The following is a 13,514-nucleotide window of genomic DNA, read 5'->3' on the forward strand; positions in this document are numbered from 1 at the left end:
TGGATTCTATATGACCCTCCCATATATTAGTAATGTACATTTTTGTTCATGCCAAGAGGCTTAAGTATAGAATAGAGAGTTTTGTAAGCTGTTTCCCTTACCAGTTGATTAATAGTGCTCCACAAGGTCTCCAAAAAAATCATGATTTTTGCATTTTCGTATTGCTTTCTTCCCCCCGAAATATTACTTGTGTAGACTCAACTCTGGAATATGTAGGATCACCAGAGTCACAGTACCATGGCAGGAATATTGAGCATCTACTGAAAGCTGCCAAAGTACTGAAGCAATTAAGAGGGAGGGCACCTTAATGTCATCATGCCCCTGCTATCGTTTAGTCTGAACTGTCACTAGCAATGCAATCCTAAACAAAGTTTGGCCTTTCTAAGCCCACTGATTTCAGAGGTCCTAGAAAAGTATAACTCTGCTTAGGATTGTACGGTTAGATATAAAAAACGTTTGAAAAGATTATAAAAGTCCATTCCAGTTCTTGCCACTGTTATCTTTAACTGCAGTTTGCTAGCTTGTTTTCCCTCAAGGCAAAGAGATGAGTTTGTCTTTATATATTGAAGGAATATAGTCAGGATTTGTTTCATAAAAGTTAAAAAGCATTCAGGTGGTATAGTTACTGTGGAAATGTTTTTTAAAAAAAAAAAAATCTTTAGTGAAGTCACATTTTAAGCAGTTCATTTAGCATATGTATTTCATAGTTTAATTATGACAACAGGAAGTTGCCAAGGAAAAAAAAACATCTTGGGCCCAGCTGTTCCAGTAACAAAATTTTCCTGGCTTCGTTGATTCATGTCTAGAAACGCACAATGCATGTGCACGTATGCACAATTCCATAGTGTATATTTTATTTCGTTGACTCATTGCCAAGTTATGCTGACTCATGTTCCTCTTGTCATGATTTTGTACTGTGAGATTTGTTTGAAACCACTGCATTGTAGGCCCTTTACAGGGTTAAGATTTATATTAATCTTCATAAACACTGTTGTCCTTTGTTTCTCTGTGTTTAAATCAGAGCTTCAGCTTTTGCTCATAAAAATAGCATTAAGAAGTCAGTTGTGTTAACTGCATTCTCTAGTTTTCTGTTTTTGTTGACTGCCTTTTTGGAATACTTCCCTAGCTCGAAAGACAAAGAAGAAAATAAAAGGAATTCAACAGTCCAGCATTTCTTCAGGGAGAGATACTGCTGAAAGTCCCGTAAACAAGGCTGTAGTGCCTGTATCCCTACCACAACTAACTCCTACTCTGGTTTCCCTACTGGAAGTCATTGAACCAGAAGTGATGTTTTCAGGCTATGACAGCACAATACCAGACACAACATGGCGTATAATGTCAACTCTCAATATGCTAGGAGGAAGGCAAGTGGTAGCTGCAGTGAAATGGGCAAAGGCGATACCAGGTAATTTCATTTCTGTAATATGTACATAATGGATGTATTACAGTTAATATATGTTTCTTATAAGGCATCAGTAGTATTCTGTATTCCATTTCAGTCTGTGCAGTCATCATAGTGGACCATTACAATATGATGACTTCATAGACTGAAATGTAATATTGGAAGTACCAAAGAATTCCCAGAGAACCATACTATGTTGTAGTGATATGTTGTGCCTGAAGGATTAAAAGTAGGCCAAGAAGAAATATGCCTTCCTCATAGAACTGTTCCTAGTTTGAGACATGTTTATTACCTAGTTCTGTTTCACTGTCCCTGCAAAACCTTCTTACTGGGAAAACAACTGTAGTTTTGTATTTGAATTTCCTTGAAAGGTTTTATGTCTAGCTAATTACTACTTTATAAATTATAGTTTCTCAAACATAGCTATTGCAGCTATTTGATGCAGCCAGTGAAGCACAGCATTGGAAAAGATGACAGATGAGGAAATAAGTGGCAGTGATGGACGAGAGCTTCAGCACGAACATGAGAATACTTTTGCTTCTCATCTGGAATACTGGATTTGCCCCACTACTACTTATCAGCATAATTGCTTACTATTTTTCTGCAGTGTGTATTGCCCTGCTAGTACCTGCTCACTTTAGGCTTGCCATCCTCCCAGTGGGGGTGAGGAATCCCCCGCCCTCAGCTTCTTCCTCTTGCCGCCTCTTTCCTGGCCAGCAGAGGGAAGAAAGGTGTAGGAACACCGTGATGGGAGTAAAGCACACTCACATGTGCTCCAGAGCACCCACACACATGCCCTTGTTGTGCCAGGAATGGCATCATTCCTAGCGCGACTTGGAGGTAATGGGTTTCATCGATTCCTGGCACAACACAGAAGTAATGGGTCGTGGGCCACTCAGGAGCGTGCGTGAGGTAAGTGCCCTTCATCTGCCAGTTTGTCCTCCTAGGGACCTGGCAACCCTAGCTTACTTCCAGGAATGCTCTCCTTGCTTCAACACTGCAGAGGTTTCCTGTTGCCAGTTTCCCCATTCATAGTTAATAACGGGTTGCTCTCATTCCAGGTCACCATATTTTCTCTCCACTAGTAATGATTTTTGTTGCAGTTTAGTTCAAGTGATTCTGGAAGAAACAGTTCTAATTATAATTCCAGGTGGGTAGTCATATTAATCTGTAGCAGCACAATAGGCAGGAGCCCACTGGTAACCAATAGAGTTAATTTCACTATACGCACCAGCCTAATGGAAGTACAGTTCCTGCATCTGATGAACTAAGTTCTTACTCGCAATAACTTATGCTAGAACACATTATGTTAGTCTCTGAGGCACCACTGTTTCATTTGAACTATAAATTTCAAAATACTGCATAAGACAATGGTAACAGGAAGTGTTCAAGAACCTGTACATTTATTTCCAATCAGGTTTCAGAAACTTGCACCTGGATGACCAAATGACCCTTCTGCAATATTCGTGGATGTTTCTGATGGCTTTTGCTCTAGGATGGAGATCATATAAGCAGTCTAATGGTAGCTTGCTGTGTTTTGCACCAGACTTGATCATTAATGAGTAAGTTGTACTGGAGCCCTTTTAACGAAATTTCTAAAGCATGATAAAACTTTGGGAAATATTTCCTGGTATAACATTTTATATTCTTCTAAGTAGCTACACAGTAATAATACCAATGCTTAACTTTTAAAATCTGTTTCATTTTTAATATTTCGAAGAATTTGAATAAACTGTATGGGACTTCATAGAATAAGAGAGACATGTTTGCCCTTCACTTCTGTGAATGAATACAGATATTTTTAAATTTTATACTAAGACATGCATGAACATAATGGGCAGCACAATCCTGAGGGCCAGCAACAGCAGAAGTGTAAGGCTGCCAATGCAGTTGCAGTGGTGTTGGTCCATTTATGTGGATATTGTGCAGGGGGAAACAACAGTGTATGCCCCACAGGAGCAGCAATGGACAGGATACATTCTCCTTCCATGGCAAGAGTCTGACTGGCAGCAAAAGTGCTGCCTACATACACCCATACCTGCACCAAGTCATACACCCCCTTCCCGTAAAACAAAATAAAAAATAAAAAGGCCTTGAATCCACAGCCCCTCATACCCAAGATCAGCATCCAAACACTAGACCAAGGAATTTACAGGAGATCTGACTACCGATACTATGCACTACACTGAAGTCTCTAAGTCATCCCTAGCCAGATGTGGCCAGGCAGAGAATATGGTACAGACAGGCATGGCTCAGTGTAAGGGCACTGGGATAGCATGGCCAGAGCACCCAGTTGGATCCCCAGAGACGCTAGAGGCAGGCAAAAGTGCTGATGCTGCTATTTTGCTTCTGCAAACAGCAAAAGGGAGGGGGATAGGGTGGGCTAGCTGATGGGCTGATCCATCATTCTAGCTGAGACCCTGCTCCCACTGCACCCATGTCTGCAACTCCTGTGTATCTTACATGTCCTCCCACTACACCAACAAGCTGCATGACTTATCAGGTACCAGCAGTGCTGTAGGTAGTGTTCCAGAGGAACCTCCTTCCCAGAGCAGTGACACATCCTACCCTGTGCACAGTAGCCAGCAGAGTGGGGAAGGGAGAACCTGAGTGTGCCTTTATGGTGTCATGGGACCCTTGCTCTGTGTGGCAGCTGAGTGAAGCAAATGTCCAGAGTTACCAGGAAGACCAGTCACAGCCATTCCAGCATAGGCAACTCTGAGTCAGAGCCTACCCTCTCAGATGTGTGATGGGACAGCACTAAGAGGTCATACATGGGAGAAGAGGTGGGCTGGGGAGGGGCATGGAGCTGGTTTCTTCCAGGTGCAAACCAAAAAAGGCAGGGATAGAGTTGTAGAACTCTCCAGACTTTATTGAGGTCCAGTGATTTGATTGCCAACTCCCTTTATCCAGTATGGCATCTGCCATGGGGGGACAGGCTGAGCCATCCTCTGAATGGGTAGACATCCAGCTGCCTGAGGTAGGATGCTCAAAGAGGCAGGCTGCAACTGGTGACTGAGTAGCGTGGCCAGCACTGTAAGGGTTATGCTCCCAGATCTCCCTGTTGAATCACTGCCTGCACAGATGCTAGAGCAAGTGCATGAGGCAGTGGCAAACTGCTCAGATGCCATGCCTGTGGTGCCCCAACAGGCTTTGCAGTCCCAACCCTATGGGGGGCATTGGCCAGGAGACCCCTCTCCCCAAAGACACATTCTCGTGCCATCCCAGTGATACTTATCCAACCCCTGAAAAAATGGTCTGCAGCTGCCCCATCCTGTGCTGCTGCTGCATAGGTCTCAAATTCTGCAAGGCAAAGGGGCCCTGGGCTACATGGCCAGCTGAGCCACACGCCACAGTGGATCAGCTGCCAGGCATCCCAAACCACAATTGTACCCTGTCCACTGCCTAGGAAAAGAGAGCTGGGAGTATGCAGGGGAGCAAGGGAGTGTGCTGACAGCCTATTGCAGGGCTGCAAGCATCCCTGCCCTCAATAATTGACTACTGTCCTGTGGACATTTCCCTGGGAGCCCACCCCTTTGCATGACATATGCTGTGGTGCTGGGCAGGGCTGGCTTGGGCTGTTCTGTTCATGAAGTCCACTAGCCACGACTGTGGGAGCTGGCATGAGCAGGATAGTGTCTGACCTCCTGCAAGGGGAATAGGTACAGACTCCCAGGTTGGGGTGGCTATATACCTGCCCCTGCTTACCTGTCCTGGTTGCCCTTCAACTTGGACCTCCAGACGTGTTATCTGAAATAAAATTTTAGCCAACCAGTGTCAAATTTACTCCCTACCTTGTGTGTTAGTGCTAAGGATGGACTATAAAATGTGTGGGGGAAAACAAAAATGAAACAATAATTTAAAGTATGTATATATATTCTCAGTAGACTGCTTATTATTTCAACATGTTCACCTATTCTGAAATATTCCACTAAATCAAGTTTGCTGTCCTGTTGGTGCTTTTTGGGGACTATCAGAATAAAAGACAATAATATTTGTTCAATATCAGTCACATAGAGCCCCGTGGCGCAGAGTGGTAAGCTGCAGTACTGCAGCCCAAGCTCTGCTCACAACCTGAGTTCAATCCTGGCAGAAGCCAGGTTCAGGTAGCTGGCTCAAGGTTGACTCAGCCTTCTATCCTTCTGAGGTCGGTAAAATGAATACCCAGTTTCCTGGTGGTAAAGTGTAGATGACTGGGGAAGGCAATGGCAAACCACCCCGTAAAAAGTCTGCCAAGAAAACGTCGTGATGCAATCCCCCCCCCCCATGAGTCAGTAATGACTCGGTGCTTGCACCTTTACCTATCAGTCACATAAATTTATATAGCTTGTTTAGTTTTTAGTTAACAGTTAACTGATACTAGTCTAGTTACCCTGACCCCATTTTTACCTCTGTGAATTCTTTTGTGATAGTAAGTTTAGAGGATTAAATGTCTCTGCCACAGATGCCCTCTACATCATGTATTCTACATAATACATGATGATGATTCTAATACTGTTGGGTAGATGATATTGTAACAGAATTCTAATAACATGGTAGAATTTCTGTGGCCCTGCATAATTATAGAAGTCAGAAAATTAACCAAAACTATAAACAGTTGAGTATGTCTTTAGCAATACGTTACTTCTGTATTTCAGTCATGTGTGAAAGTTGCTTCATATAAATTCTGAACTGATGGAGTTAATCCTCAAATGCAAGTCAAGTTAGATTTTAATATTTCTACCTGCAATCAATAATTTTAATAACAACAAAAATGTTATGAGGATGTAAGGTATTCTTGCCAGTCATTGGAAAGAGTTGTTAGATATAATCTTAAGCTAGATATTGGTCTACTTAGTATAGAGTTTATGAAGTGTGTGTTTTGTAGATACAGGCAGACTCTCTTCCCCCATCTCAGATTCCAGCTTGAACAAGCTGAGGTGGTATGAGAATAATTTGTTGCATAATGTATTATATTAGAGCTTAAATCTGAGCTTTCAGAAAGCTGGGAATGTCATATACTGATGATATCATCAGGAATGCTACACGTTCTTAGCATCCTGATGATTTTTCCTCTCCCCTTCCCGTCCATCCCATCCTAAGTTGTCTGCTAGTCGGTGCATTGGAAAGAGGATGCATCTCCCTTTGGGTTTATTTTACACCCGCTCAATACATTTTCAGATTGGAGTGCCCAGAACACCAGATAGTTAATGATAGGCATTTTGGAAACTACAATTCCAAGACTGCACTGGGATGGGGGAGGGTAGGTACTTCTTGCTTTCTGTGAATGTAGTTCTCATTTGAGAAGGAGGAGAACATGCTACTACATTTGACTCTTCCTTTTTTCCATGGCTCCTGGAAGCAGGAAATGGATAGCTCTTTCTGCCTCTAAGGGGGAAGGGAGTGCCTGCCCATACTTCAGTTCTTTTCCTGTCTCTTCTATGAGAGCATGAGTTTTCAGAGAGCTCTGAATTTTTTTCGCTGCAAAGCTCTCAGGTTGCTGGTTTATTATCCATCTTTTTCTCATGTCTCCCCTCTTGTTTATTGCCTTTGTCTGTGTCAAATTTGTGAAGTGTCAAAAATTCAAGATGGACACCTTCAAAACCATTGCAGAGGTTCACCAACCAGGAAACTTCATGGTATCTATATACTTGGCAGAAGCATACATGCATGTATCAATCCACACAGACACACATAAGATACTCTTTCAGTTCACCTTTGGAAAGAAACACTTTCTGTTCAGGACTGTGCTCTTAATCATATTGATCATGTTTCTTGTAACAAGCCTCAGGACAAGGGTATTCATTTGCATCATTACCTGGATAATCTCCTGATTCATTCATGAGCAGGGTATTCTAGAATATCCAGACCACCATTGAGAGCCTCTCAGCCCATGCATTCCTGATCAGCTATTACTAAAAGTTATCCGGTCCCTATTCAAGTGATTCTTCATCTGGTTGCCATTGTCAGTTTAAACTACAAGCTGTTGTTACCCCTAGACAAGCCAAAAAATGAATGGATGCTGTAAAATTCGTCCAGTCATCCAAAACAGTGGATCTGATGGTCCTAACTAAACTGGTGGGCTCTATGATTGCAGCAGTCACTACCACTGTGTGAGCCCCGGCTCAATCTAGGTGCCTTCAGTGGTTCTTATTTCCTTAACAACATGCCATAACTGTCAAGAAACATTTAAGATGGGTGGTGGATCTACATGCGCCCCCTTGCCCAGTTGGTGCGAAGTTTCGGTCTTGAGTGTCATCAATATGCAAATGACACCCAGCTGAATCTAATGATGGACGGCTGGCCCAACTCAGCCCCAGATGTCCTGGAACATGCATTTGTGGCCATGACTGATTGGTTGAAACAGAGTCGACTGAAACTGAACCCAACAATGATGGAAGTCTTGTACTTGAGCCATGGGAGACTGGGTTTGGAACTTCAGCTTCCGGCCCTCAATGGAGAACAGCTTGTGCCAGTTCTGAGGGTCAGGAGTCTGGGTGATCCTGGATGCCTCCCTGAAAATGGAGGCACAGGTCACAGCGGTTGTCATGGCTTCTTTTTTCCACCTGCAGCAGACCAGGCATCTTGTCCTCTACCTGTCTACCTGTAACTTAACTACAGTGATCCAGGCAACGGTCATCTCTGGGTTAGACTACTGTAACTCGCTCTACGCGGGCCTACCCTTGAGCCTGACCCGGAGATTGCAGCTGGTGCAAAATACAGCGACACGAGTCATGAAAGCACCAAATAGGGTGCATATTACACCAATACTGCATGAGCTGCATTGGTTGCCAGTGGAGTACCGGATCAGGTTCAAGGTTCTGGTATTGACCTATAAGGCCTTGTGCAGACTGATTTGGGCAACAAGGTTAAAATACTGAAGGATGTTCCATTTTTGGCTCGTAAAAGAAGATTTAAATATAAAGGACTTGCAGCTTTCTTGAGGAAATGTGATGTAAAATATAAATGGTTGTTTCCAGAAGGCGTCTGGTTTATATATAAGGATCAAACCTACAAGATTACATCGGAAGCGCAGCTGACAGACTTTTTGCTCAACCATCAGGAGTTCCAGCAGGAAGAAAGTTCAAAGTCTGAAGGGGAAAGTGGGGGGGAGGAGAGAGCGGGCGCAGCTGCTCCAGCTGCGCAGAGAGAACTGAGACCGAGATGCGGGGGGGGGGGGGAGAAAACCTGATCCTGAATGTAGTCTGTATTGTATAAGATCTACCAATCTGATAGCATATTAGAATGTTAACTTTTAAGAAAAATTGCAGCATGAAGGGAATACAAGACATGTAGTGTAGCGTTTGTTGTTTATATGTTGCTCTTCCCCTTTTCCCAGTCCCCCCTTCCCTTTTTTTTTTCTCTCCCCCTTATACTTTTGTAGTCTTTTGTAGTTTTTTATGTTAGATATTAAAAAAAAAAGGCCTTGTGCAGACTGCAGCCAGCATACTTGAGGGACCATCTCTCCCCGTATATTCCCCGGAGGATCCTCCAATAGGGAGAAAAACAATTGTTATTGGTCCCTGGCCCCAAGGAGGCCCGCCTCACCTCGATTAGAGCCAGGGCTTTCTCAATCCTGGCTCCTACCTGGTGGAACACTCTGTCTACTGAGACCAGGGTCCGCCAGGATTGACTATCTTTCTGCCGGGCCTGTAAGACAGAGTTGTTCCACCAGGCTCATGGCTGAGGTTGGGCCTCCACTGACCGGAGGATGCAACGTCTACCCCCCCCCCCGTGAAAGTAGCCCACCACTGTTTGTTTTTCAGCTGCTGTTGCTGTGCTGCTATATGCAGTTGTATTGCTGTATCGTTGATTATTAGTTGTATTGTTGCCGCCAGGCAAAAGAGTGCTGCTATTTTTATATGATGTTTTAATGTTTTAATATGGAACGTTTTAAAATGATTTTAAGGTTGTTATCCGCCCTGAGCCCGCTTGCGGGGAGGACGGAATACAAATATGATCTAAATAAAACAAATAATAAATAAATAGTGAAGTTGCTAGACAGCTGAGTAAACCTGAACTCAAGAGGGGTGGGTGCTGTTCTACCAACTAAGGTGGAAAGAGAAACCAGCCTCCAGGGATCATGATGAGAGGAGTACCTGAAATAGAAAGAACCTTCACAGCGAGTCCAGTATTTCATTCTCAGAACACCATATTGATAGCATAAGGCATTGTAGGAACTAAAATTCCTCGATGCACTGCTTAGGAAAGTGGGAAAGAGTGGGGGTGGGAAGCATGCTTCAAGCATTTTCACTCCTTTCATATGTTTCATATCATTGTCTCAGTTTTCTGTATCAGCTGTGCAGCTAAATGGGGGAAGGGAGCAGGGCTATTCTGGCTTGGATTTACTATTCAATCCAGAGAAGGCTGCTGGAGCCAAAGGTGTATAAATGTCATCAGCAGCCCTAAATCTGATTGTGACATCAAGATGTTTGTGACATAAATTAGGTTTGCAGATGACCAACTAGATCCTTGACACACATTTTACTGATCTGGGGCAGTCCAACATTATTTTTATAACACAAATGCTGTTCTCCAGCATGTATTTCTGGCCATTAAAAAAACAGCTTCCTGACATATTTTATAGATTGCTCAAATAGCACACTTCTCAAACTCCATCGCAAAATACTGTTCTCCAGGATGAACTTCTGGAACAGGTTTTTTGTTCAGATACTTGGGAATCTGTTATAGTAGCCCAGAAATGCATAAAGGAAACTGAGCTCCACTTAACCTTTATGTAGGAACTGTATCTGCAAATGAAGGGATCTCTCTAAAATATAAAAAGCTTTTTCTACCCCTGTCCCACAATGCATGAATCTGAATGCAAACATCATACCAGGCTGTTGTGTGGAATGGAACCCTGTGTATGCTTCACATATCTTCTCTGTTTCACCCTTTGCTTAGACAGGTAACACAGATGTGGAGTTCACATTCTAGATTAGACTATGTGACTCATAAAAGAGCTTTACCTCATAATGTCAGCAGATTTTTCTGCTGGGCAGAACTTTCTATCAGGGGATGAGCTTTCCACCTGCTCAGTGTTTTGTTAATAACTGATTGACTTATTGTATTTTACCTGGATGTTTTGTATTTGTTAGCCATCTTGGGTGTTCTTGAACAGAAAGGGAAGATATAAATGAATAAAACCGTACTAAGCATTGTAGCAAAAGGAATGCATTGTTGCAAGATGAGGTTACCTAGAATATTCTGAAGGCACAAAGATCTTCCATAGTGGCCTGGCATGATTAATAACGAGGCATGAGTTATCACTCATGCCTCGTTATTAATCATGCCAGGCCACTATGGAGTACAGAGAAACCGGGCTCTGTTATACCATTTGGAAATAATTCCACATGCAAGTGGTGAACATACCTGGGGAAGAATCATGCAAGATGTGTGCGTGCGCCACTGCAGGTACATTATAAAAGAGTGGCTAAAAGGGAAAACAGTACTGCAAAGTGTAAGAAAGGGTTAAACTAATAGGAAGAGAAACAAAGTATTCTCCCACCTTGCTTAGCATGTGGAGACCTCTCCCTTTAGAAAATACTATGGCAGCTGCTTCTGTGGTGACACCAATTGACGAAGATAATAACAAACTATTCTGCAGAGATTGCTTCTACTCACATAGAAAGTCTATCCCAAGAGAGGTTGTAGCTGAGTGAGTGTCTGTAGTGTGAGTGTGTCTTGCAAGCTGATACATGTCAACCCTTAACAGGGAGCATTGTCCAAGCTGTGCTCCAGGGGCTGGTCGAGTGCTGGCTGGGTCTAGGTAGGCTGTCTGTCTAAGCATCTCCAGGATTCTGTTGTCACTGGTTGGTGGATCTGGGCATTAATGGACATCAGTCTGTCTGATTCTTTACTGGCCCCTGGGATACACCCCATGAACTATTGAGCACCTGTATTTTTTTGCCTATGTGTTCATGACCAAAGTGAGAAAGTAGAAATAAGTGAGCAATGAAGCATGGTTATGTTTTTGCATTTCATACAACCATTTGATAATGTTGCAGCACAGCAGCTAGGTGAAACTGCAAGAACTCTGGATGGCTGCCAAGCAGCTCTTGCAGGTGAAGGGAGAGAATATACCTCTTTAACTCATTAGCTAGCACCCCTATCTAACCCCTGGAATAAAAGAGCATGAAACCGAAACTTAGATGCTGCCAGGCAGAAGTAACTTCATTCCCCAAGTAATTTGCATCCTTGCCATGTTTTATATATAATCAAGAAAACTGAGGCAATCAGAGGATTCATGTCAGTGTTACCAATTAATATATACCAAGACTTAATATATTTATATTCTGCATCCCAGTTAATGAATCAATAGTTCTTTTTTCTGAATCAGTCATTAGTGCAGTAGTTGAGATTATGTGCCAAATACAGTTTTGTAGAATTCTCCCATAGAGGTTTGACTTCTACCAAAACATTTTTAAAAGAGAAGCAGGAGGTAAACAGGAAATAGAAGTTGTTAGGCTGTGTACAGTAGTTTTCACTGTTAGTAGCGCTCATCTATTTCATCTCTTTTAATTGCATTTCTATCAAGGGATAAGTAATGAGTTCTTTTAACAAACAAATCTGAACTATTTATTTATCTGTTATTTATTAGGTGAATAGTAATTTCAGGAGGTGAACCTTTTTTTAAGCAGGAAGATTACACTACCTTACAGTAGTATTGCTTGGTATTTTAAAACATTTTTGCCAACAGAAACTGAAATGCTGTGCCAAGGAGAACTGAATACAGCAGTCTTCATAAACCATGCATCTCTAATAATTGCACAATTAAGCAAGAAGCCAGTGTGTTATGATGGACAGAAGTTGGGCCAGAGAGATCATTACATTGACTGGGATAGTTTAGTTCTGTCTCTGAGGGTTTATTGGTTGGCTTATACTTTTAAGGTGTGTGTGTGTGTTGTTATTTTATAATTTTATTGATCTTTTTAATTTATTTGTAAACTCACTCAAATGGCAGGGTGCAAACATTTTTAAATAAAGTACAGATTCTTGAGGATTAAAAAGTACTGCCACACCAACATGGTATTTCATTCAAACTAGAGATGTGTGAATAAAGTGCTATCAAATCATAGCCAATTTATGAAAATCCCATAGGGGTTTCAGGACAAGAGACAAACAAAAGTGGTTTGCTGTTGCCTGCATCTGTATAACAACCCTAGACTTCTTTGGAGGTCTCCCATCTAAGCACTGAACAGGGCCAACCCTGCGTAGCTTTTGTCAGCATCTGAAAAGATCAAACTAGCTTGGGCCATCCTGGTCAGGGTCAAAATAGAGATAGTGTGTTTAAATAGCTAGCTGTTTTAAACTACAGGCTTCACAATAGCAACAAGTGTAGTCACAGAACATATAACACAAGGAGAAAATGGGAATTGTAATTGCAGAGTACTTATAATGAAATTAGAATGTAATTAGAATGCAGATTTGCTTTAGCACCATATCATTACTAGTTTGCTTTACTAGAAGGCAAAGCTAGCTGCAGGTATGTTGTGCTTACTATTCATGTTTATTTTATAATCTCTCTTGTATTGTGCCCGTTCATGTCATAATTATAGATAAATCATATCTGGTGCACTTGTAAAATATAGCTAACAGATGCTAAACATTACATTCTGCAGGCTAGTTCAGAAATGTTAGTAAGTGAACAAGAACAAAAATCAGTTGGATTATACTACTTATTTCTTGTCTGTTGCATCTAACTGACAGTATTTAATTCTGAAACAAAATGGCACTTTCCTGATCCTTGGGATTTGTAAAAGTAGAGCAGTTTCCTCTTAATTTGTTGGTAAAGTTCATAAAGTTATTGGATCCCATTGAAAGATATTTATCCATCTTCTGTGTTGCTTTTTTATTTCATTTAAAACATTTTTGCTGCTGTTACACACTCACTTTTGTTATTATCCTGCTCTCTCTTGAAGCAACCATTCTGATTCGACACCATTTCTTTTTTATACTTACACCGAGACAAATGTGTGTGTGTATGTCTGTGTGTTTTTATACTTTCACTGAGACAAATATTTTTGCCCTATGAAAAATAGATAGAAGGTGCACAGCATGACCCCATGCAGGTTTATTTATTAAGCTTACTCCCAGTGCACTCAAAATTGCACTGAAAATGATAGTTTTGTCT

The 13,514-nt window shown here is 41.9% G+C and overlaps 1 protein-coding gene across 2 annotated transcripts in view; it reads left to right on the forward strand.

The window, feature by feature from the left end:
- The window catches only part of NR3C1 (nuclear receptor subfamily 3 group C member 1), an 80,804-nt gene that overhangs the window by 46,304 nt on the left and 20,986 nt on the right, over positions 1-13,514 (forward strand). For both annotated transcript variants that reach the window (XM_054978453.1, XM_054978454.1), the window contains exons 5-6: positions 1,127-1,405; positions 2,820-2,964. In XM_054978453.1, coding sequence (XP_054834428.1) covers positions 1,127-1,405; positions 2,820-2,964 — 424 coding nt within the window. The remainder of the gene's footprint in view (positions 1-1,126; positions 1,406-2,819; positions 2,965-13,514) is intronic.

The sequence above is a fragment of the Eublepharis macularius genome, chromosome 4 (assembly GCF_028583425.1).
Source record: "Eublepharis macularius isolate TG4126 chromosome 4, MPM_Emac_v1.0, whole genome shotgun sequence".
NCBI classification, from domain to species: domain Eukaryota; kingdom Metazoa; phylum Chordata; class Lepidosauria; order Squamata; family Eublepharidae; genus Eublepharis; species Eublepharis macularius.